This window comes from Rhodamnia argentea, chromosome 5 (assembly GCF_020921035.1).
Source record: "Rhodamnia argentea isolate NSW1041297 chromosome 5, ASM2092103v1, whole genome shotgun sequence".
Lineage (NCBI taxonomy): Eukaryota > Viridiplantae > Streptophyta > Magnoliopsida > Myrtales > Myrtaceae > Rhodamnia > Rhodamnia argentea.
The window spans coordinates 4879211-4901732 of NC_063154.1; the positions used below are offsets into that span (position 1 = coordinate 4879211).

At 38.2% G+C, this 22522-nt stretch overlaps 3 protein-coding genes across 6 annotated transcripts in view; all 3 read left to right on the top strand.

Moving 5' to 3' along the window:
• LOC115749848 overlaps window positions 1-13460 on the top strand; it is a 469397-nt gene extending 455937 nt beyond the window's left edge. Inside the window, exon 9 of the mRNA XM_048279124.1 lies at window positions 13286-13460. Within this exon, the coding sequence (XP_048135081.1) occupies window positions 13286-13297 (12 nt within the window). The 3' untranslated portion in view covers window positions 13298-13460. The remainder of the gene's footprint in view (window positions 1-13285) is intronic.
• Window positions 167-6339, top strand: LOC115750351 (vacuolar protein sorting-associated protein 60.1-like). The gene is made up of 8 exons (XM_030687651.2): window positions 167-221; window positions 300-403; window positions 993-1144; window positions 2238-2337; window positions 3212-3294; window positions 4591-4884; window positions 5365-5531; window positions 5887-6339. Exons 2-6 carry the CDS (start codon window positions 335-337, stop codon window positions 4628-4630), a joined length of 444 nt encoding a protein of 147 aa, XP_030543511.1. The 5' UTR covers window positions 167-221; window positions 300-334; the 3' UTR covers window positions 4631-4884; window positions 5365-5531; window positions 5887-6339.
• LOC115750253 (vacuolar protein sorting-associated protein 53 A) lies at window positions 9248-21347 on the top strand. Of its 4 annotated transcripts, none has more exons than XM_048279125.1 (24): window positions 9248-9530; window positions 9647-9840; window positions 9930-10024; window positions 10682-10738; window positions 10870-11020; window positions 11678-11748; window positions 12214-12338; window positions 12667-12827; window positions 12950-13091; window positions 13761-13824; window positions 14586-14768; window positions 14872-14913; window positions 15408-15512; window positions 15608-15667; window positions 16059-16136; window positions 16809-16916; window positions 16998-17063; window positions 17787-18082; window positions 18160-18253; window positions 18612-18689; window positions 19340-19402; window positions 20344-20412; window positions 20500-20595; window positions 20919-21347. In XM_048279125.1, exons 2-24 carry the CDS (start codon window positions 9792-9794, stop codon window positions 21213-21215), a joined length of 2550 nt encoding a protein of 849 aa, XP_048135082.1. In that variant the 5' UTR covers window positions 9248-9530; window positions 9647-9791; the 3' UTR covers window positions 21216-21347. The 4 variants fall into 4 exon arrangements, with proteins under 4 accessions (XP_048135082.1, XP_030543340.1, XP_030543347.1 ...); XM_030687480.2 differs by having other exon boundaries at window positions 9248-9439; window positions 9592-9840; XM_030687487.2 differs by having other exon boundaries at window positions 9248-9439.
• Window positions 21348-22522: the final 1175 nt, after the last annotated feature.

The window sequence follows — 22522 nt, forward strand, 5'->3', positions numbered from 1 at the left end:
GTGAGGGTCTTTTTGGTCTTTATATAAAATAATATCAACTTTAATTTTCGAGCTTTTATTTGAAATTTTCTCCAATAATTCTGCCGCAGCTCTCGCTTTCCACTTTCATGGCGCTTGTGGAACACTCCATGTGGTGAATCCTCTCTCTCTCCTCTCCTGCTTCGCTCCGCCAACGCCAAGTGCAGCTTCTCAGTCCTCACATTCCCTGACACTCTCTTCCGGTATTCTTCGTGTCGCGCAGAAAACCTTGGTTTTGCCTCGATCTCTGCGAACGTAGCGGAGGGGGTTTTCCTTTCCAGTTTCGTTCTCGGGGAAGAAGAAGAAGAAGAAGAAGATGGAGAGAGCTTTTGGCGTCAAGAAGGAGAAGGAGCCTGCTTCCTCCGTTCAGGACGCCTCCGATCGGGTCTCTCTCTCTCTCTCTATCACCCCACACACAGACTCACCTACACAGCATGCTCGCGCTCGCTTGCACTGGTCATATTTGAGCGCCGTACCAAATTGGAACTTCTTATTTGCTTTTCCGTTTGGGTTTTTGTGTTTCCGATCTCCTTTCTTGCTATTCCTCAATTTGAAAGTTGATTGCTGCTGCTCCTGCTGTTCGTATCACTGTGGCGGTGTTCTCTCGGAACTCCGTCGCTCTACGACGATCTTTTAAATGCACATTGTGGATGTTCAGACAGGAGTATGACGGTGAAATGGTTATGTTCGCGTTCTGAGATGCATCTGAAGCATAATCGTAGACATGACTCATTTTATTATCGGATGACCGTCGGTGGTTACATACACTTTCGTTGTATTAAGATCACGAATTTGGTGATTACTTTAGAGCATTACAGTGTCAGAAAAGCCTTTAGCTCTATCCTGATAGGATCAAAACGTTTGCTTATGTGGGGGCAACGCCCTTCTTCTTGTTGTTCCTTCGGTACCATGGATTGTGTCTGCCGATTAATGCCTGTAAATGCCTAACACGGTCTTGTTTTTCTGTCGTCCAGATCACTAGAAGAGGCGACACGATAGATGAGAAAATCAAGAAGCTTGACACGGAGCTGGGTAAATATAAAGAACAAATCAAGAGAATGCGGCCTGGGCCGGTGCAGGAAGCTAAAAAAGCTCGAGCAATGAGGATTCTCCAACAAAAACGAACGTATGACTTTTTGCAAGTCATCTGACTTTAGTTTCTAATTGTTTTTTGGATAACTTACTTCTTCACTTCATTTCACCGAGGTCTGGTATCTTCTTCTCCTTATATGAGGTAAATGTGGAACACCTTAAGTGTTATAAGGTCTGTGGTTCATGTTAATTGAGGATGCTTGAGATGCGATAGTCCGGATGTTTCGGAGAGCATGTGTTCTACTAGTAAGTGTCGAAACCTAACACTTCCATTGGGCCCTGAATTCAAAATCTTGCAACTTTTTACTCTACACGTATTTGAATTGAGCTTGAATGAACATATTAACTTACTTCCAGATGATGTCAATTGAAACCAGCGATCTTTTTGCTTTGGTTTGGTTACATAAGATTTACATGGAAACTTTTTCCCAATTCTTCTCCTTCCATTGAACTTAGATGGAAACTTCAACCAAAAAACAAAGAGAGATCTTAATTTGAAACAACTACATGCCTTGTAGTAACTTGTGTATTGCATTCACACCCAACCATTTTCTCTTTCCAGCTTAAGTTTGGGCTGATCTGAGGTCCGCACTGCCACTGTTATTGGTCCATCTTAGGTTAACATATTGCACCAAAGGGCTTGGGTGAAGTAGTGTCTGGGACTATAGATTAACAGTAGTAGTTTTTGTCACCCGCAGCTACTACACTCTTATCACGTTTGGAACATGTCTATCTTGGCGAAAAGTAATTTGTCTTTTGTCTTTAAAGGAGAGCTCTGCTTATGATAATGCGGAGTCAATAATAATTGCTTGTCGATCTCGAGGAAAAGATACGTCCTCCCTATTTAGCAACTTGTAAAGAACGGGCATCGTACTATGCACATGGATTGATGCAACTATTTTCCTGGAAGTTTTTTTTATTGTAGACCAGACTAAATTTTATGTTTGGGTTTTGATCAAGTTGATACTTTGGACCGAGTTATCTTTAATAATTTTGACAAAATGTAGCAACTTGGCATTTGAGAGTCCCTGATTGCTGCTATGTGTTTTTTTAGTTAAGAAAAGAGCATATTAGGAGATAGCTGCAGTTTTTCATAGAAGTTCTCTTATCATGAAATCTGTAAACAGGTATGAAGGACAACGCGACATGCTATGCAATGAGAGTTTCAGACTTGATCAAGTTGCTTTTAATGCGGAGGGTATCAAAGACAAAGATGCTCAACAAACTGTACGTGCTAGATTCCCACTTCTCTAGAATTTGCAATGAACCACCTACCTAACGTAAATGGCAAGGATGGTGTATCTGGAGTGCTGATGTATAATAATCTTTTTAGTTGCTTTTGTTCCACTTAATTCGGAAAACGTGTTAATAGTTTGTTTGAGTTTCTTTTGAAGGGACTAGGTTGTCTATCCATGTATTTGGATCTAGCCTGAATCCTATCTCTTGACTAATATTCTAATGATCAGTGTATATAATGCTCTGGATCGGGTATTTTGGAAAACAGTAATTGAATAGACTTCCTGTCCCTCAAAATTTCAAAGAATTATTGTTAAAAAGATTTCCAATGTAAGATATTCTTAAAGTATAATGATTAAGGTGTCCTATTTGGGAATCTGATCAGGAACTTTTGATTTTACTTCCATAGCCAGCATGGGATTTCAATAACTTGATATAGTGTCTCCAAGAAGAGTAATTATTAGTGCTAATTTTCTGATTGGCAAGGTTAGGCTGTGGCTATCTGGTTGGTGTTCTTTTGTACTGGAGGCTTGTCCAAGTAGTTTTGTTAGATCCTTGTAATATTTACAGCCAAAGTTTTGCTTGTCAGAAGTGTCCTTTTGTGTGCTTGATCTGACAGTTATGAGTCCATCTTTCAGCAAAATTATGTCACTCATTAAATTATGGCTCGCTTTTCAGCAGGTCAATAGTGTATCTAATTAAATTAAATTTCTAACTTATCTTTTCCCAAAACCATAATTGCTGAATCGTGTCGGTAGGTGAAGCTGAGTTTTATTGACGTCCATTGTAGGATTCTATTCATGCTGAATCACATCTGGTTTTTTTACTACAGTTCTAAAGTTACTGTTCATATTTGTTTTGGTAGCGCTGCAAGACGCATAATTCAAGACAGTGCAACCGAAGCTTTATGTTTACCCTGTTTGGAACATGCTGCCTACCTCATGAGAGGTAGGGGATGAGCCATTTGCCACTAGCAAGGGATTTCTAAGTGATATACATGGATAATCTTTGCCGCCACATTACTTTGTTTTTGCTATCCTTCGAGTCATTGTTGCTGGGGTCGAATTTCGTTCTGTTGTTCACAACCTTATATAATTAGTATTAGAGTAATGCTACACATACTAAGACTTTACCAAGAATTTCTGTCTAAATGACACGGTGGCCTATATGGCATGTGCCATGTCATTAAATAAGTGTTGAATCATCAGTCAAAATAAACTTAGCAAAAAAGGGAAAAACATTGATGGGGAAAGAACAAATAAAGGAAATTTAGCTCCCCATTTCCCAAAATTGCACAAAGGTCCTTTCAAGCATTACATTGAAGTCTACCCAGCAATCTTTGAAGCTCTTGAAATTGTTTTAAACTTGTTATAAGAAAATGTCATCGTAATTATACTTTACAAAACTTCGTAAGAAAATAGCTAGAGAAATCTAAATCGTGTTATTATCATTTCGCCAGTAGTTAGTCGATTGCTACGAATTTCAATGTTACCGGAGTTAATAAATCCCACAACAATAGAGATATGTCAAGTAAAATCATTTCGCAAGGGTACTTCCAGAGATATTTTAGAATAGGATTTTCTGTCTGTGCAAAGAAAGATATGCAGTGAAGAGATTTATTTCATTGTGCAAGTATAGAAACTTCACTTTTAGTTAATTTATTGTCATGATAATAAGAGTCCATTGTGCCAACAATCCTTTGCTGATGTAGCCAACAGTACTGAATATTTTTCATAATCAATGAAGCTAAAGCATGATTTGAGATGTAGGAGCAATCCTTTACTGACGTAGCCAAGAAAACTGAATATTTCTCATAATCAATGAAACTAAAAGCATGATTTAAGTAGGATCTATTCTTCATTTATGTAAAACTGAAACTAATTCAAATTGAGAATAAACTTTATAGCCGTTCAAGGAATCAATTATCTTTACTTCTTGTCATGCTTGAATTCAAAAGATGAGAAGAGATCGTCGTGTACACTTCAATGGCTAATAATGCTTGAGAGGAGATCTGTTGCAACTTTGGAAGAAAGGATAATGGAATAAAAAAATAAATTTTCTTGGATTGTTCGTGCCCTAGCTATATTTTTTTCTCCTTTTCTACAACGCAATCTTTATTTTGATCGTCGATTGCGAACCTATTAGGATGCGTGCTGCATAAGCTGTTTTTAGTACATATATGCTACACTTAGCTTTACTTCATGTATTATCCATTCGGTTCACTTGATACTGAACCTGTATTAGTCTTCTGTTTCCAGCTGACGTCTCTGAAGTATGCCAATAAGGATTTGAAAGGCGTGGTGAAAATCATGAAGATCCATGGCATTGATGTCTGTGATTTCTCCTTTACTCTTTTCTTTCAGTCTAGATGCTGACTCCTTTGGATCGGCTGTTTCTTCAGCTGGTTTTATAGAGCTTGCATTTGCAAGATGAGATGACGGACCTAATGGACATAACTGATGATGAGTGAGATACAAGAAACCTTTGGAGTGAGCTACAATGTACCTGATGACTTTGATGAAGAAGAGCTCTTAGTTGGTGAGCTTTAGTTCAGTTATGATAATATATGCATGTGCCTCCTGTGACAAAAGGGGTACATCTTAATTTTGGCAATTGCTGAAACACTGAAATTCACACTGTTTATCTAACTACTGCACATCGATGTGACTGCTTTGGAAGTCATCTGAAAAGTAGCTTTTGAAATTTATTAACAAGTCGATTATCTGATTGGGGGTATTTTAGGAGCTTGGCCTTGAGCCCCTGAGCTGACATGTCTAGATCAAGTCATATAAAATAAGTGGCACAAATCGAGAGAAAACTTGTGTGGTGAGTCTTGTCGTTTGAGGAAGATGTAATGGAAGTTGTAGGTTAAGAAATGAGGTAGAAGAATACGTGAATCTTACTGCAGATTTCTTTTCTTTCTGCTTCTTTTTTGGCCTCTTGTGCAAGCAAATGTACTCCTAGGAAGCAGAACATGATGTTAGCTAATACATCATACTTTCTGACTTTGGTTTGTAGAACTAAATTGTTTGGAAGCAGGCATGGGAATGGAAACAGAGACCAGAGAGGACTTGTATTTCTTCAATTGGATGAGGGGCCGGTTTTGGGTGCAGAGCTTGACTTGCCTTAAGCGCCAGCATCCAGCAGGACACGCTGCTGAACCTTCTGGCAGATCCAATGCCCAGGTAAATATTGGGTGCTTTTGCTTGCTGGTGGTGCCAACTGCTAGACATGCTGTAAAATCCTTCTAAAACTTGTTGAACGCATTTGTTTGAGAAAAAAAAATTAATCATAATTTTTCATATCACCCCCTCAATCTATATCCGATGTCACTACCGCTCTTAGCTTTTCTGTCATGCTTCATCGGTACAAATTCTGTGGACGAGCAAGCTGCTTCTTTGGGGTTGTTACGTCATTGAATTATAGAGATTCTTGATGTCTCGTCTTGTTTGTATTGGCTCCTTGTCGTCACATCTCAAGCATAGTCGTTTACGATGAATTGGAGCAACAATTCTCATGGAACTTCTCTTCCCTAATCAGGCAGATATGAACTGGGTCTGCCTGCCGGTCCTCATGCAAAAGGAATTACCTTCCTTCCTTGTTGATCATGTATTGGTGCCGAGGAAGTAGATGGAGACGCCTGCTGTAGAATTGAGATGCAGAGTCTACTCGATTTTATATGGCTATGTAGCTACTCCTTTCCGCTGTAATTTCTGTTCTTTCAACAAACTAATGACGGTAAGGAGTCGATAAATGAATCAAGTTGCCGAGTTTTGGAGCTTGTGAAGGGGAATAGAAGATGATTGCATTGTGGAATTGCCAATTGGTCTCATTTCACTTTCCTCTGGTTAGGATAAGTTTGTTTTCTTCAACAATTCGATGAGCTTTTCAGAGATCCCGGGATTAAGCGGAGAGCTAATTTTTTTACAGGTAGTAACAAACAATATGTTGAAATTGTAGTTTAAAAATATGTCTGGGAGTGAATTTCTCGCATTGTTTGTTATTCAAAAGTTCTAATAAAGTACTATTTTCCCCATGAGCTATGAGTAATTGCTCACATGTCGAGTAACTTTTGAAACAGGAAGGCAATTTGCAATTTTCTAAGAACTAAATCTCCTCGTATTAGTTAGTAGGTTTTTTCTTAGAAAAGTAAATTCTTCTTTCGATGCTTGTAAAGTTTAATCACGTGTTACGCAATTTCTGAGTTTCTTATCACTTTTAAAGGTGTTTAATAACTTTCGTGTAGACTAATAAGTTGCAACATATTATAGGAAGTAATTGTTGTCACGTTGATTAATAATTTATGAGAAGTAATCTGTGAATAGCAATCTCGTCGCATCTATAGTAGATAGGGGTAAAATTGAAGTCTAAATTATAAGGAGTACGTACTTTCAATTTGATAACAAAACATATTAGTAATAGCAGACATGAAATTTTTAGACTTGTCAATATCTTTTCCTTTCCAAATAATTAAGTATACACACGTCAGATAGTAAAAAGTGTAATTTCGACAAGTTAATAGCTACAAGTTACTAAGTTGTCACGAAAATTAATTAAAAATCGACAAAACATGCTGGTATTCTGGTCTAATTTGATCCATCGATATAACAATTAATTAAAATCTTAGGATATTCAGTGTCTATGAACTCAAGCCGTTTGAAAAGACACGAGATGCTAGAATTGCCTCAAAAGTCATGGAATTAGTCATAAATTTTATTGGGCTTCACATTCAAAAAAACTTCCAACATTAGTATTTGTGATAAATATATTCAAAAAAAAAAAATTGTCTCATAAAAACTTTCAACTTTTACTTTTGTCCCAATTCTACCGGTCTAATACGAAAAAAAAAAAAAACTCTCAACTTTAGCATCTGTTCCAATTATATCCAAAAAAATTTTGTCTCAAAAAAAAAAAATCCCAACTTTTACTTTTATTCCAATTCTACCACCGCCAGTCTTTCGTCCATAATTACCGTTAGTTAATATTACGTAACTTGAGTTTTCTTACCGAGCTTACCAATGAATATTCGAAATTTAGAAATAGTAGGTTTCGGGGGCAACGAGATTTTAGATCGTTAGTCCAAATATCTTCATGCCTAGCCATTTTTTGGGCTGCTGAGTACCGAAGAGAATACGAAACGTGCTGTCTTGAGTGGCTCTATATCCTCGGCAATATGTGGGAGAAGCAAATTACAGAAGAGAAGTTCATGGGTTTTTTCATGTCGCCTTTACCGAGTGTAATTCATTAACGTGAAAATGTCACATAGATTAACTAATGGTGATTATGGATGGAAGGGTGACGATGGTAGAATTGGGACAAAAGTAACAGTTGTAGGTTTTTTATAAGACAAAAAAAGAGTTTTGGATATAATTGGGATATATGTTAAAGTTAAGGGTTTTTTCGATACTAGGCTGGTAGAATTGTGATAAAAGCAAAAGTTTGGGATATAATTGAGACAAATATAAAAGTTGGAGGTTTTTTATGGGACAAAAAAAGTTTTGGGTAGAATTGTCACAAATGCTAAAGTTGGAGTTTTTTTGGGTATTGGGCCAATTTTATTGTACATATATTAATTTAGTCACAAATTTTTTAATTTTGCCAATTTAATCCTAAATTTTTACCCAAAATTGCAATAAAGCCCTTTGGATTGTTTTTCTGCGGAAATTGAAAATGTAACGGTCCAATCATTACCGATCGTTTTACGTGGCGTCTTGCTACGCCAGCGTTTTTTGCGAAAATTGGCCATGAGGACTACATTGAAATTTTGTGTAAAGGTTTGAGATTAAATTGACGAAATTAGAGAGTTTAGAATTAAATTTGACATCCACACTATATGTTTATGACTGATTGAATAATTTATCCTAGAATTTCCATAATATAAATATGTCTTTGATTGCGATAATTATCGTATAAGTCTTAAAATTTGTCGGGGTAATACATTAGAGCCCCAAAACTTTTATTTTGTGCATTTATTTTCCAAAACTTATCATAGTTGGCCAATTCTTTCCTCCCGTTAACTCCATTAATCTTAGTGGACGATATAACTATGAGTCGTCTTTTTATTGACATCACGCGCAATAGAAAATGACATATAATAAAATAAAAATACATGTATTTTTTATCCACTCAAAATCGACTAAGTTAACGAAATGACCACATCTTGAAGTTGCAAGTTTTTAGAATTTTGAATGCACGGAACGAGAGTTTTAAGACTCGAGTGGATTATTCCAACAAGATTTAGTACTCGCCCGATAATCGGGTCCTCATCATTTTTTGATTTTTCTAGATCCACTTTCATCATAAAAAACATTAGGAAAGAGCATCATTTGGTTTTTCAAGACGGAAGCATGCAACTGTGCCTAAAGAATGTTCACATATGAAGATTTATGAAATGAATGATACACCGAAAAGAGTGCTAATTTTGTTCAGCAATATTCCGATAAATTAATATATTTTTTTATATATTTAAAAATTTATTTTTATTTCACGAAAAATAAATAATAAAAAAATATATTTCCAAAATTGATTACTCATTCGTATGGTTTAAAACAATTAGTCAATATGAAATATTTTCATAATCAATAATAATTTATGTCTGAATATTTTCATGAACTATATAACATTTTTTATTTATCTTTTAAGCGATACGAATAATTATATTTTCAAAATTATATTTTAAATTGTTTATTTTGTCGAAATAAATGTAAACTTAATTTCAGAATTTGACGTATTCTGGAGCATGATTATTTCGGATACCCAACTTTAAGCCGAGCAAAATTTTATTTTATTTTTCCCTGCCAAAATTGAAAACTATCGTCTCGATTTGGGAAAAGAAATGGAGCTGAATTTTCTTCTTATTTGTTTGATAATTGTTCGAAAAAAACTCAGAGCACTCCGGTTTTTACTAGACCCACTCCTCTGCTCTCCTTTCAGCGCACCTTTCATATGCTTCGCTCGACTCCCCGCGTTAGCTTAAGCTGACGGATCGAGACATTCGTCGCTGCTCGCTCGTGGAGAATTGGAGCAGTTCATCTTGATCTGCTCTCCAAACAAGCTTGACGGCTTCCATCGTCGACTCGGGGATCTTCGATTGGTATGTCCGCTGAATCGATTCCTCAACTTTTGTCTCTTCTTCCGGCGTCGGAGTCGGATTGTGATCGGGGATTCATTGAAGATCTCAAGCTGTCTCCGGTTGAGGAAATACTTTTCTCACTTTTTTCCCTCTTCAATTTGCTCGGAGATCAGTGGTCCCGGTGCTGCCGTCGGCGCTAAGCCGGAAGCAAACTTTAATTCGGTGCAGATATGAGGGGATGAAGCGTAATGAAGGGTTGCGGAGACAAGGACAGCAGGAAGTGAACTGATTCTGCCCATCGCGGGTGGTTTCCACCGGTTGACAGGTCGAACTGGAGACTGAGGACTCGCGTTCGCGATCGATTCATAGCGCAATGGACAAGTCAAGTACCTTGGAGTACATCAACCAGATGTTCCCTACAGGTCCCTCTCGGCTGAGCGTTTCTCTTCCGATACGATTGTCTGCTGCTTTTGGCGTTTTAACGTGGCGAAAGACGCTTTATTTGTTGCAGAGGCTTCGTTATCCGGGGTCGAGCCCTTGATGCAGAAGATACACAGTGAGATTCGTCGTATTGATTCTGAAATTTTGGCAGCTGTTCGCCAGCAGGTCGTTCTTTATTATCTTTTTCTCGAGTCCTCCTCTTTGGCATATTGCGTAATTGATTCAATCGTGCCTGGTGAATCTCGTTATGCTCCAAAAGAATTTTTCAACGAAGTGGCATGTAGTTTACTGGCACATTGTGGACAAGATGGTGAATCAGTTCTGTAGCATCATGAGTTTTTGCTCTTAACAACGCTGAAATTGCAAAAAGGGAAGAAGCTGCGCTGTTGTTTTTGTTTTTGTGTATATTTTTGCTATTGAGTCATTGGCTTTCCTTGTGATTCTTAAGGAATAAGCGTCTTATTTATGCTGTTATTGGTGAGGTGAAATTCTATGGATGCATTTGAGGGAGGTTACATCGAGTACTTTTTCATTGCCAAGTTCTGGATCTGTAAGGGGCTTGTAAATGTCTCTTACTTATTTCAAAGTGGTTACATAATAGCACTTCTCTGTAAGATTGGAAATAGAAGCTTACATGACTGTTGTTGGGCTGTCTTTGCTGTTACACCATCACTTGATTCTACATGAGATGTGGGTAGGAAACAAGATGTCAAAATCATTTGAAACTTCGATCATTATTTCATACGCGTTATGGAATTCTGGTTTGGTTCAAATTTTTCCTATCTAAACTTTTGACAACCTCTCTCTGGTCCATTTCTACAGAGTAATTCAGGGACAAAAGCCAAGGAAGATCTTGCTGCTGCTACACACGCTGTTGAGGTCTGTTAAAGAATAATCTAAAGTAACTATTTATATTTGATGCCATCTTGCAGAAAGGAAACTTCAACTATGTTGAACACCACCTCGTCAGTCTGCTATTTTCATGTTCATATGTTTTTCCTTTCAAGCAGGAACTCATGTACAAGATTCGGGAAATAAAAACCAAAGCCGAGCAAAGTGAGACCATGGTTCAGGAAATTTGTCGTGACATAAAGAAGTTGGATTTTGCTAAGAAGCATATAACAACAACGATCACTGCTCTTCACCGTCTTACCATGCTTGGTCAGTGTCTTTGCTGTCTACATTATATCATTTTGGAATCATGCATGCCTCTTATTTTGCTCTACACGGTTGTGGATTCATTGTGGGCATTAATTATTCCCTGGGTTTTAATTAATATCAGGAAAATAAGGATTTGTTTCTTCATCAAACATGCTTACTTTTAGTGTCGTAGCTTTATTTGGGGGAATAAATGAATTCTCAACTTGTTGGAAATACTGATAGTCGTGCCTGAATACACAATATTGCATAAACAGTATTCTTGAATATGATGGCAGATTATTGTGTGCACTAGCATGTGTGCTTCTTGTTGCTTGGCAATTACACAACACAATAAAATCAAACTAAAATAAAACGAGGATCATTTCCCAGTTTCATTTCGCTTCTTTCCCCATTTTCATCAGGCTATGTCATTACTTGCTCGAAACTTGTTTTGTGCTGCCCTAGGTATCCAATTTACTACTTTGAAGGAAATATGGTACATGATGGACCTGTGGGTCCTGTTTTATACATTTAGGGTCTTGCTATGTGCTGTAGCTTGTGACAATATATCTGGCATATTTCATTAAAGTGAATAATTATTTTGGCATGATCAATTTACTTTGACAATACCATCTGAGATGCTACATGTTTAACTTGTGTTGCTCTTTTTCCTATCAGTCTCAGCCATTGAGCAACTCCAGATAATGGCTTCTAAAAGACAATATAAAGAGGCAGCTGCACAGTTGGAGGTACTGTGATTGCTCGTGAGTCAAATAACTTGTTAGATTAAACATTATATTTAGGAAATGGTATAAACTTCGTATATTGTTCATTCTGCCAAAATATTTGTTGAAGGTGGTCAGCTCTTGATTCGTGCTAATTTGTAGTTGTTTAGGTTACTCATCGCCAAAGAAGGTTCTGGGCTTATCTAGCTCTATGGAATACATGATAATTTGCATTATGCTATATCTATGCAGAATATGGAGTGACATCCAAGTGCTATTGCCTTACCCGCAGGATTTCATGCTTGCATTATTCCATTTCGTATCTTAGATGACCTGGTTCCTCATTCAGTCATTGAATGCTGTGGAACGCCTCTTTGTGCTTTAACTTGATTTGTCATTCAGATCTTATCTCTGGGAATATCTAGATTATATTATGCATAGTCCTGTAAAAAAGCATTGATTGAGTTATTTTCTGCTGATGCATTTCAGGCTGTGAACCAGCTGTGCAGTCATTTTGAAGCCTACAGGGATATTCCCAAAATAACAGAGCTTAGGGAGAAGTTTAAGAATATCAAACAAATACTCAAGTCGCATGTGTTCTCTGATTTTTCGAGGTACTTTATTCTTGGAATGCATGAGTTCCTGTCAGTCATGAATAGTCTGTTCTCTTTATGCACATGGTTTGTCCTCTATTTGATCATTCTTGACTATTGCCTCAGTAGTACTAAGTGTCCAAATGAACCTCAAGATGCATTCATGTGAAACTCAATAAATAGATTAATGCAACTCTTCCTTTTTATATCTTTCTTATTGCTTCCTGGCTAAAGTTGAAATACTAATCTGGCAGTTCTTTTGGTTTGCAATTTTGGAATTTATGACGGGAGATATTTTTCGTCTTTTGGGATAATCTGGACGGCATACTTGACTGGCCCCTTATTTCAGCTTAGGTACAGGAAAAGAGAGCGAAGAGACAAATCTGCTGCAACACTTATCCGATGCTTGCTTAGTAGTTGACGCGTTGGAGCCTTCTGTGAGGGAGGAGCTGGTGAATACATTTTGCAGCAGGGAGCTCACGTCTTATGAACAGATATTTGAAGGAGCTGGTCTGCCATTTTTGCCTACTTTGTATTGTGCATGTGATGATATACTATTATTTTCAGACTTACCAAAGTTAACTGTTTGCTTTTTCTGAGGTATTCAAGCTGATGCGTGTTTGTTTCTGCAGAACTTGCTAAGCTGGATAAAACAGAACGGAGATATGCCTGGATTAAGCGTCGAATGAGAACCAATGAAGAGATATGGAAGATCTTTCCTCCTTCCTGGCACGTCCCTTATCGGCTTTGCATCCTATTCTGTAAGAAGACAAGGTATACTCACCTGGAAATGTACCATTTCTTTTGTTGAAATAGTGTTATTATGACCATCTCTAGCTATTAAAAGGTCAGTCAAGTAAGTTGAGTTATCACAGTGCCACTTTTATTTTTAACACTGGGAGATCTCTCAGTTTGCTGCTATTATTTAAACTTTCAAGATGTTAGTGATCAGGGTGGACGTTAATCAGACGAGCTTGTAAGGAAGAAGTCACAAAGGAACATTGCAGAAACTGCTAAAAGAGCTATGTATAATTGTGAAGTTTGCTGGCCTTATAAACTTATTCTGTCAATTTCGTGCCAAATTTTTCTTATAATCTCATCCTGAGGAACTTTGTCATTTTCTTCAAGCATGAGTGATTTTTTAGCAATAGTTTTTTAAAGGGGGAAAAAGATCATGTTTTTTTGCCCATTAAACCTGTGCATTCCAACAGAGGTGGAGTCTTTAATATGAGTTTCATCAGTGCACTACAGAAATTTTCTTACTTTTGAATGCCAGCGTTAAACAAGATCTTAGAAGACTGACATTTGTGACATGGTCATTGCACTGCCCTACATATGCTAAGCATTTGGAGTCAATTTGATCTTGCAAGTATTGCAGAAGTTTCTCAGAAGCAGTATGAAGCAAAAAGATGTGACTAATCTACTTCTTCTATATATCTTCAGGAAACAACTTGAAGAGATCCTCGTCAATTTGAAGGAAAAGCCAGATGTCGGTACTTTGTTATTGGTAAGTTTATGATATCCAAACCCTCATGGGACCTTTCATTTCTGCTGTATTCACTATGCCCGTATCATGGCTCATAGATTCTTCACTAAGGCTGTGTTTCCAGGATGTTGCAACACATTGGTCGAGAATCTATGTAGGTCTTCCCTATAAAAATGCTTATACATGTATGTAGTCCTTCAATCAATTTTCAGAATGTCTTAAAGTTGGCTTCTGAGATGATATCGCTTCAATAATCTCCATATGATAATTATGGATTAATTAGCTATCTCATGGTCAGAGTCAAATCAAAAAGTTCCCTAAAGCATTTTTTCATAACCATGTTGTAGAGATAATTGGAGCTTTTACTTGATTATGAATATTCATGTGATAGTATCTATTCTGCTAACCTGTCCTAATCTTTTTCCTGGGTAGTGTCAGCTTGACTAGATTTTATCATGTGCATGTGCTATACCTTAGTGTGTTTTCATCGTCACTTGTACTTATTGAGATCCTAATATTGGATATTCCCTAGTCCTTGCTATACATGTAAGAGTAAGAGAGGGCAAAGAGGTCCTTGTGGCCCGCGTGATCTCATAGTTCGCAATTGTGCTCCTGTTGTTCGTAGGCCTATATCTTGCACAGTTACTTATGCAGGATGCTCTACGTGGAAACATCACTGAACATAATGTCATTTGGTTGCTTGATCTCATTGAATTTGCACATTTGGAAAGCTCTTCGTAGCCTCTTATAGAATGTTATTTGTCATGGACAATTAACTTTAGGCACTCCAACGAACCCTGGAATTTGAAGATGAATTGGCAGAAAAATTTGGGGGAGGAGCTAGGAGCAAAGAGATCATCAGTGAAGATGACATAGATAAGGGTGAAAATAACAGTCAACTTGTCTCTGATATACGAAAGAAGTACGAACGGAAACTTGCGGCACATCAAGGAACTGAGGATGAGGTAAATCCAGGACAGTGCTTTAAGCGATTTCTAGTCCTTAATGTGAAGTTCTGTAAGATTGCTTTTTCACCCTTTTGCCAATTCTTCTGATTTCAATTGACAGGAGAAGGATGGAAACAAAGATGTGTCAGTGCCTGGTGCTGGGGTAAATTTTTTAATCTTGTGTAGAAAACAAGAAATTAAGTTGGTACTTGTGTTGGTGCTTCGGAGATTTTACCTTGTCTTGTGTGTGGAGATTTTATGTGATTTATTGTCATAGGATTAAAATTCGTCCTTAAAGTTTGCATTAGATAGAATAAGAATTGTAGTCTAAAATTTTTTTGTGACTTAAACAATAGGATGTCATTGAACCCATTTTTTTTGTGAATTTTTTTTTTCTAAGGAGGAAATCTATTCGTGCAACGACTATTCTTAGTTGGGTTTTACTTCTAGACCACAGTCAACAAGTCTTGAGGATTTGGACGGAGAAATTAGAGTGCTTGAGCTAAGAATAAGGAATGAAAACTGTTGTTCCATTGTTTATGTTCAGGTGTCCGGGCATGCTTACTGTATAACTTTAATTGAAGATTGTGAACAGCATCTATGAACATCTTTTGACCTAAACAGTTCACGAAAACTAATTCCATTTGTTGATGACAGTTCAACTTCCGTGGAATCATTTCGTCTTGCTTCGAACCTCATTTAACGGTATATATAGAGCTAGAAGAGAAAACACTGATGGAAAGTCTTGAAAAACTTGTCCAGGTAGTTTCAGTTCTTTCTTTTTGGACTTTGGCTCTCCATATTTTTCATTCAATGGTTTAGGACTAACTTTGCCTGCTTATGATGTCCTCTATTAGGAGGAAACATGGGATATCGAGGAGGGGAGTCAGAACAATGTTTTAACCAGTAGCATGCAGGTAAGCGACTGAAACATTGATTTCGGTTACAACTGCAAGTATCTGATGCATCTTTTGCGTTTGGATTTACTGACCAAATATAGCTGTAGACGTTTGCAGATGGTGATAGTGAATCAATTAACTGAAAATTCGACTCATGTATATTTGGGTGGAGTGAAAATCTAGTGACTGCTCTTTCGGTTCTGCTGTCTTGACTTTGAACCATGATCTCGATTCATTTGCTAATTTTGTGAATACATAAATTTTCTCATGAATGCTCAAGGGGTGTGCATCCTGTAGTACTTTTCCAATTACTACCTATATAGGACTAAATCGATACAGTATACTTGATTGTAGAGGGGTAGGTTTTTGAGCTTTTGTGCTGACAGACCCTCTTTTTATGTTGTCTTAGCTGTTTCTTATCATCAAGAGAAGCTTAAAGCGTTGCAGTGCTCTGACAAAGAACCAGACGCTATTCAATTTGTTCAAGGTGTGTTGATCGATTTCAATGGTTTAGATGCGTTCCTTTATAATGGAATTGGTAATGGCGCTTGTAAAGATTAGCTCAAGCTAGAGTTCCTATGAACTGGGCAGATAACGGAATGCCTCAATTGGAGTGATCTACTGTAGTTATGATGGGTCTAGTGACTGGACCATGTGGCCCAACGCAAATAAGTTCATAGCTACATCGTTCATTCTGTAAGTTAAGCAACGTTTGGTGTAAGTTAGGTGGCGTAAGCTGTAGGAAAAGAATGTATTGTTACATAAAGTTTGTGCTGTGGAGGATCGGTGGCTTTCCCCCTTTTTATTCTTGCATTTTGTTGTTGGGTTTTTGTGGGGGAAAAAGGAGGGGGGGCTGTTTAGCCAGTTAGGTTTTCTGAGTTTCAAACTGTCTTTGGATATAAGTATTGAAAGTGGCCTCAGTAGGGATTAAGCCTTCGGTTACCATTCAAATCTCTCTCTCTCTCTCTAGCTATGAGGATCTTTTACCTGAACATTTGGTCATTCAACTATCTAATAGCAGTTCATTTTGCATGTTATATATCTAGTCATGCTATTTGAGAATCAGTATTTATAGTAAAATCTGATGATCTCATCCAGTTCACCATCACAAATTAAGATTTGGAAACCTGATAGAACTTGACTTGGAAACTATGATCAGGTATTTCAAAGAGTTCTTAAAGCATATGCCACAAAACTTTTTGCAAAACTACCTAAAGGTGGTGTGGGGCTTGTTGCAGCGGCCACAGGTATAGACGGACAGATAAAGGTAGTCTATTTTATAACTTTTTCTGGCTATTCTTAAAGTTCTTATATGTCCTCCTTTTGAGCAATCATTGTAATTATGCAGACTTCAGACAGAGATGAAAGAGTGATCTGCTACATAGTGAATTCAGCTGAATATTGCCATAAAACGGTTAGTTATTAAATTATTGTTGTTTCCTTAGCGATTATCAGGACTGCTGGGTTATTTTACCTTGTCATATTGTTAAAACTATGGAAGAACAGTTTTAAGCAACATGGAAAGTTGTAGACTGTATGCGCTTAATAGGAGGTTGTTGTGTTACATGTTATTCTTCCAGGAAGAACATGGAAACTTCATTGCTGAAGTTATAGCAATGTCCCACCAGAAGGTTCTGTGGACTGTTTTTGCTTCCATGTTATTCTTCCGGGAAGAACATACAAACATCATCTCTGAAATTATAGCAATGTCCCACCAGAAGGTTCTTTGGACCATTTGTGCTTTACTCAAGAGTGTATCCAATTGCAATGCCATCTTTAATACTATTCACAAGAAACTTCCAAATGCCATCATTAGGGACCAAAGTTCAAGGGGTTAAAATCAAAATTTTGGTGCTTGATAGTGAGATTGCAATATTTTATTCTAATTGTTGTCAATGCTAATCAGAATTTCAGAGTCAACTTTGCTATTGCCTTTACCGTTTTAGGCGACAGAATGTAATTATACGATGCTTTTTATAGTGCTAGAGAATTCCACAAAGGCATCATTACTACGAGAAATTGTTTGATGAGGGCTGAGACAATATTAGGTGGTTACTGATATTTGATTTTTGAATTCCAGTCTGATTGGGTAAAATCAGTGTAAGTTTATCGTAACTGCAGTTTGACATTTTGATAGGCTGGCGAACTGGCTGAAAGCGTATCAAAGATAATCGATTCCCAATACGCTGATGGTGTGGATATGTCAGAAGTACAGGTATTGTTTGACTTCAATTTGCATGCACTTGTGAGGTACTCATTCTCTTTGTCACTAATTGCTAACTTATCAGCGGTATCACAGGATGAATTTTCTGCAGTCATAACAAAAGCACTTGTGACTCTAGTGCATGGCCTAGAAACGAAATTTGATATAGAAATGGCTGCCATGACACGCATCCCATGGAACACTCTAGAAAGTGTCGGGGATCAATCAGGGTGAGATGATTTCTACATATCCAAAACACATTTAATGGAGATTATGATTCGCTTGTATGACCACATTTTTCTTGCAGGTATGTCAACAACATAAATCTGATGCTGAATAATAGTATTCCTGTGCTTGGAAGCCTTCTGTCTCCTATTTATTTCCAATTCTTCTTGGACAAGGTAACCTGAAGGATTTTTCTATTTGCTGATTTCATGCATCAGCCTAGATATTTTGTCATTTAGCTACAAAACGAAATAAACTGAGGCACAACACTTCCTACGTATCTTTCGCGGTTAGTATTTCTTATGTTGCAGAGCAATGACACACTTCTCAGGAGCCTCTTTCCACAATTATGCATAGCTATACTCATTGTCAGCCGTAGAATAAGGCGGGTCTCGGTTAAGCCATCATTCTGTTAGGCAAACATTTTACAAGCCAAAGTAGCGCCCATGCATTTTGTTGCATAACTTCCAGCGGAGATCTGCTTTCTTCAGTCCCTTTTTTTTCTTCTCAACCTTGATAACTTTGTTCTTGCAGCTTGCGTCATCACTTGGTCCCCGCTTCTACGTCAACATATTTAAATGCAAACAGATATCTGAAACTGGAGCCCAACAAGTAATTGCTGCTTCTTTTTATTGTTTGTCATCATTCTGAAGCATCCCCCTATTCAGGAAGGTTTGGTATTTTGCATTTGAGGATTATGTGCTAAGACTGACTTTCATGCAGTACCTGGTCAATTGACATATTGGAATCATATCGAAAGCATCTCACTATTCAGATTACTCCTTAAATTCTTTGCATTGAGAGCTCTCTACTTCCCACAATGCTAGCACTTGTTTCCACGAGTAGCTTCTTTTCATTTATTGATGTAATTATAATTAAGGGGCTCAATGTCTCTCATTCTTCTATCTTTATACTTTTCAAAGGTTTATTGTCAAGAAAACAAGACATGTATTCCTTTTTGTGTATATCTCTTGATGCATGCCAGTTGCTTTTCTCTTAAATGAACAGCCAAAGGACACATTCAACACCCTAAATTGGCATGATAAGTTTCCTTTTGCAACGGCTAGTATCATAAAAACTATAGCCGAAGTAACATAGTGCAACTTAGGGAGGTATTTTATTCTGTGTTTTCATTGATTGAACTTTTAATGAAAAGGAACTTGTTCTATTGTTGTTCCTGCTTCGAGTGGTATCGTCTTTCTAGTTTGCGGAATGAATTTGATGTCCTGAAATCATTTTAACTGTATCATACTTTTTTGCAGATGCTGTTGGATACTCAAGCCATAAAGACAATCCTCCTAGATATTCCTTCCCTAGGCCGACAAGTGAGTACAATTAGTTTTGTTGCTTCGATGACATCCAAATATAGACTCTTGAATTTCCTATTGCACTTTTATCCTATTGTCGACGAACTATCTGAACGTGCAAGTTACCTAGATATTTTCTCTTAGCATATTGTGGATGTGGTTTACCTATGATGGCAAATTTTGTGTTACTTACACTGGAATGCGTGAGATTGACTTTCAAGTACACCCACCAATTGCTTGGAACCCTGAAACCCCGCTCACCTCTCTGTGTTTCGCGTTGCTTGCACCTTTGAGCACAGTTGTTCATCTCAACCTATTTTCTGGACATTGGGTTCCCGCTTCTGGTCGTCCATAACTTACTTAATTGGGCAGCTTATCCAGTGTTGATATAGATTATGATTTTTGCTTAGTTTTTATGATACCTTTTGCAACAGACAAAATCATTCAGCTACTATATACTCTGCAATAGCTCTACAAGGATACTAGCAAAGTTATGTTGCTAGTCATAGCTGGACTAGATAGGATGGCAGAGAATTGTTGTGGGCCTAGAATGTCCCAGCTTGTCTCAGTTGACCGGGGAAGCAATAGTAACTAGGGAGGTCCTGATTAAGCTGATGTAGCAATTGTGGGACTGGGAGATCACAATGTTCGGTGGCGAAGGGACTAGCAATCAGCTTCCTGTGTAAGAGAACAAAAGTTGCTGCTTTTAGGGAAGCATTGATAAGTGGGCAGCCAAACTGTTTGGCCCACAGTTTTGCTTTGATCTACAGTCAGACAATCCCATATCTGCAAATTTTACAGGGAATTACCTTTTAATTTATATTGATGCAGTTAGATGTTGCACGTTTGATTGGAATTCTTGGTCAATCCCGGTTGTTTTTCAAGGGATTCTTTCGTCTTTTCTTCCATTAGACCAACAAGCTCATGCAACCATTTTGCAATCTGTCTCTCTGGTGCAGACATCAAGCGCTGCCAGCTATTCTAAGTTTGTAAGCCGAGAGATGAGCAAAGCTGAAGCACTTCTAAAGGTTCTTTTCTTTACTTAGTGCAGGCTGTTACTCTCAAGTACATGAGGTCTCCTTTGTCCGTCACACATAATTTGTTTTCCAACGCAGGTCATTCTGTCTCCTGTTGATTCTGTGGCAGATACATATCGTGCATTATTACCAGAAGGAACGACAATGGAGTTTCAGCGTGTTCTGGAGCTCAAGGTAGTTGACAGAATATTGATCTCTGAGGCTGATTTTGATAAGAGTATTCTTTTCTAAGATGATCGACGGATCAAGATACACCAAGCAAAACAAAAATGACATTATTATGGTCATGGCAAACTGGTTGGCGAACAGTGTCTTCTCTTGTGGTAAAAAAAGAAAAAATAAAAACAGTTGTGATTTCTTTCTTGTTTGCACAATGGAAAATTAATCCGCAAGCATCTATGCTTCATCATTTCTTCATGATTTCTTTAAATGGATCGTAACTACCTTGTCTAGAGTTTGTTTTTATGACGGTTGTGACATGGTATTGGTGTGTGCAGGGGCTCAAGAAGGCCGATCAGCAAACTATATTGGATGACTTCAACAAACTTGGACCTGGGATTGTGCAACCTCCTGTAGCGCCACCTGTCATTCCTGCTGCCCCAGTTCCCACAATAGCTCCTGCAATGTCAAACATCGCTTCAGTCAGCTTGATCGCATCTGGGGAGGATGTGCTCACTAGAGCCGCTGCGCTAGGGCGTGGTGCCGCCTCAACAGGTTTCAAGAGGTTTCTTGCTCTCACGGAAGCGGCTAAGGATAGGAAGGACGGTCCTTTCCGGAAGCTCTTCAATGCCTGATCATATGAAACCTCATCCTTGTGAATTCTCATTTTTTAATATGATTCCATTTTTGGTAATTCCGTTTAGCTCATGCTCCATTTAACTCCTCTAAGATTAAATGAAAGCGAAAAAGGAAGAGCTTTTCTTGAAGAACTATGGTCTTTTCCTTTGAGAACAGTAGCAAGTTGACCCACGGGGATGGAGATCAGTCGTTGGTGGAGTAGGAATTTGTTGTTCGCAGGAGCTGCGTTGCAAATTGTTCCGACTCCTTGAACGAATGAAACGAATTATGATGCTTCAACTGAAAAAGGCCAGAATAAATTAGAAAAGCTGTTCATTGGCTTTCACAATTTGTGCTCAAAAGTGATCCATCTCGAGACAAGTCTTTAATTAGCGTCTTTGGCATAAGCATCAGCTGCTCTTTCTAAAAGATCCTTTACAGTCTATCAGCACGAACGGACTTACATAATATGCACCAATTGATCTCCGCCTGGTTCATACGTCTAAATTTTCTCCGGTGTCAGCAGGACCAGAAAAGTGCTCCCATGGAAGTAACCCAAACACCACAAAACACTAGCCATAGCTACGGTGAATGTCGACTACGAAAAGCCGAGAACCATGGGTCATTCTGTTCCTACGGGAGAAGAAGAAGAGTCCATATTGCTCGACCAGCTCCCGAAACAGTTGTTCTGGGAGACTCGGGAACTCTACTGGTGGAGCGGCTTCTGGTACCGCCTCCGCCCTCGAGGCTGCCCTGGCTCTGCTTTCACGTTTCCGGCCACATAACGATGATGTCCTCTTGGCATCTGCCATGAAAACTGGAAGCACGTGGCTCAGAGCGCTCTGTTTCTGCATCTTGATGAGCAAGAAACACAAACAGAGTCAAGAGAACGGCGACATCCCGGTCGGCACCGAACAAGAAGATCTCAATCATCGAGTCTCCGAGGTCGTTCCACACACAGTGTGCTTCCCGAATCCGTCAAGGCCTCTCCATGCAAAGTAAGTATTGCTTAACCTTGTACTCTCCGATACCCAACCGATCATAATTTAAGAACTGTTAGGCTCGCACTGGGTCTCGGAGGAAAGCACAAAGTTCTCATGTTGTTTGTACAGTGATTAATTCGGTTTCAATCATTTGGTTATAGAAAATGTCTATTTCCTCCCGCCCCCGGCATTGACTAAAGTGAAGAGATCATATTGATTGAATTAAAAGTTTAGAAATAGCTTTGTACATTGGGATAAAGTTCGGAGATCACATTAAATAAATTTAAAATTGAGAGACTATGTCACATATTAACGCCAAAGTTCAAAAATCATTCGTGCTA

Coding starts and splice junctions, on each gene's coding strand:
- LOC115750351 (XM_030687651.2), top strand. CDS start 335: ATGGAGAGAGCTTTTGGCGTCAAGAAGGAGAAGGAGCCTGCTTCCTCC. Junction 404..992: donor TTCAGGACGCCTCCGATCGG/GTCTCTCTCTCT, acceptor TCTGTCGTCCAG/ATCACTAGAAGAGGCGACAC. Junction 2,338..3,211: donor ACAAAGATGCTCAACAAACT/GTACGTGCTAGA, acceptor TTGTTTTGGTAG/CGCTGCAAGACGCATAATTC.
- LOC115750253 (XM_048279125.1), top strand. CDS start 9,792: ATGGACAAGTCAAGTACCTTGGAGTACATCAACCAGATGTTCCCTACA. Junction 14,769..14,871: donor ATCAAGGAACTGAGGATGAG/GTAAATCCAGGA, acceptor TTCAATTGACAG/GAGAAGGATGGAAACAAAGA. Junction 16,137..16,808: donor CGCTATTCAATTTGTTCAAG/GTGTGTTGATCG, acceptor AACTATGATCAG/GTATTTCAAAGAGTTCTTAA.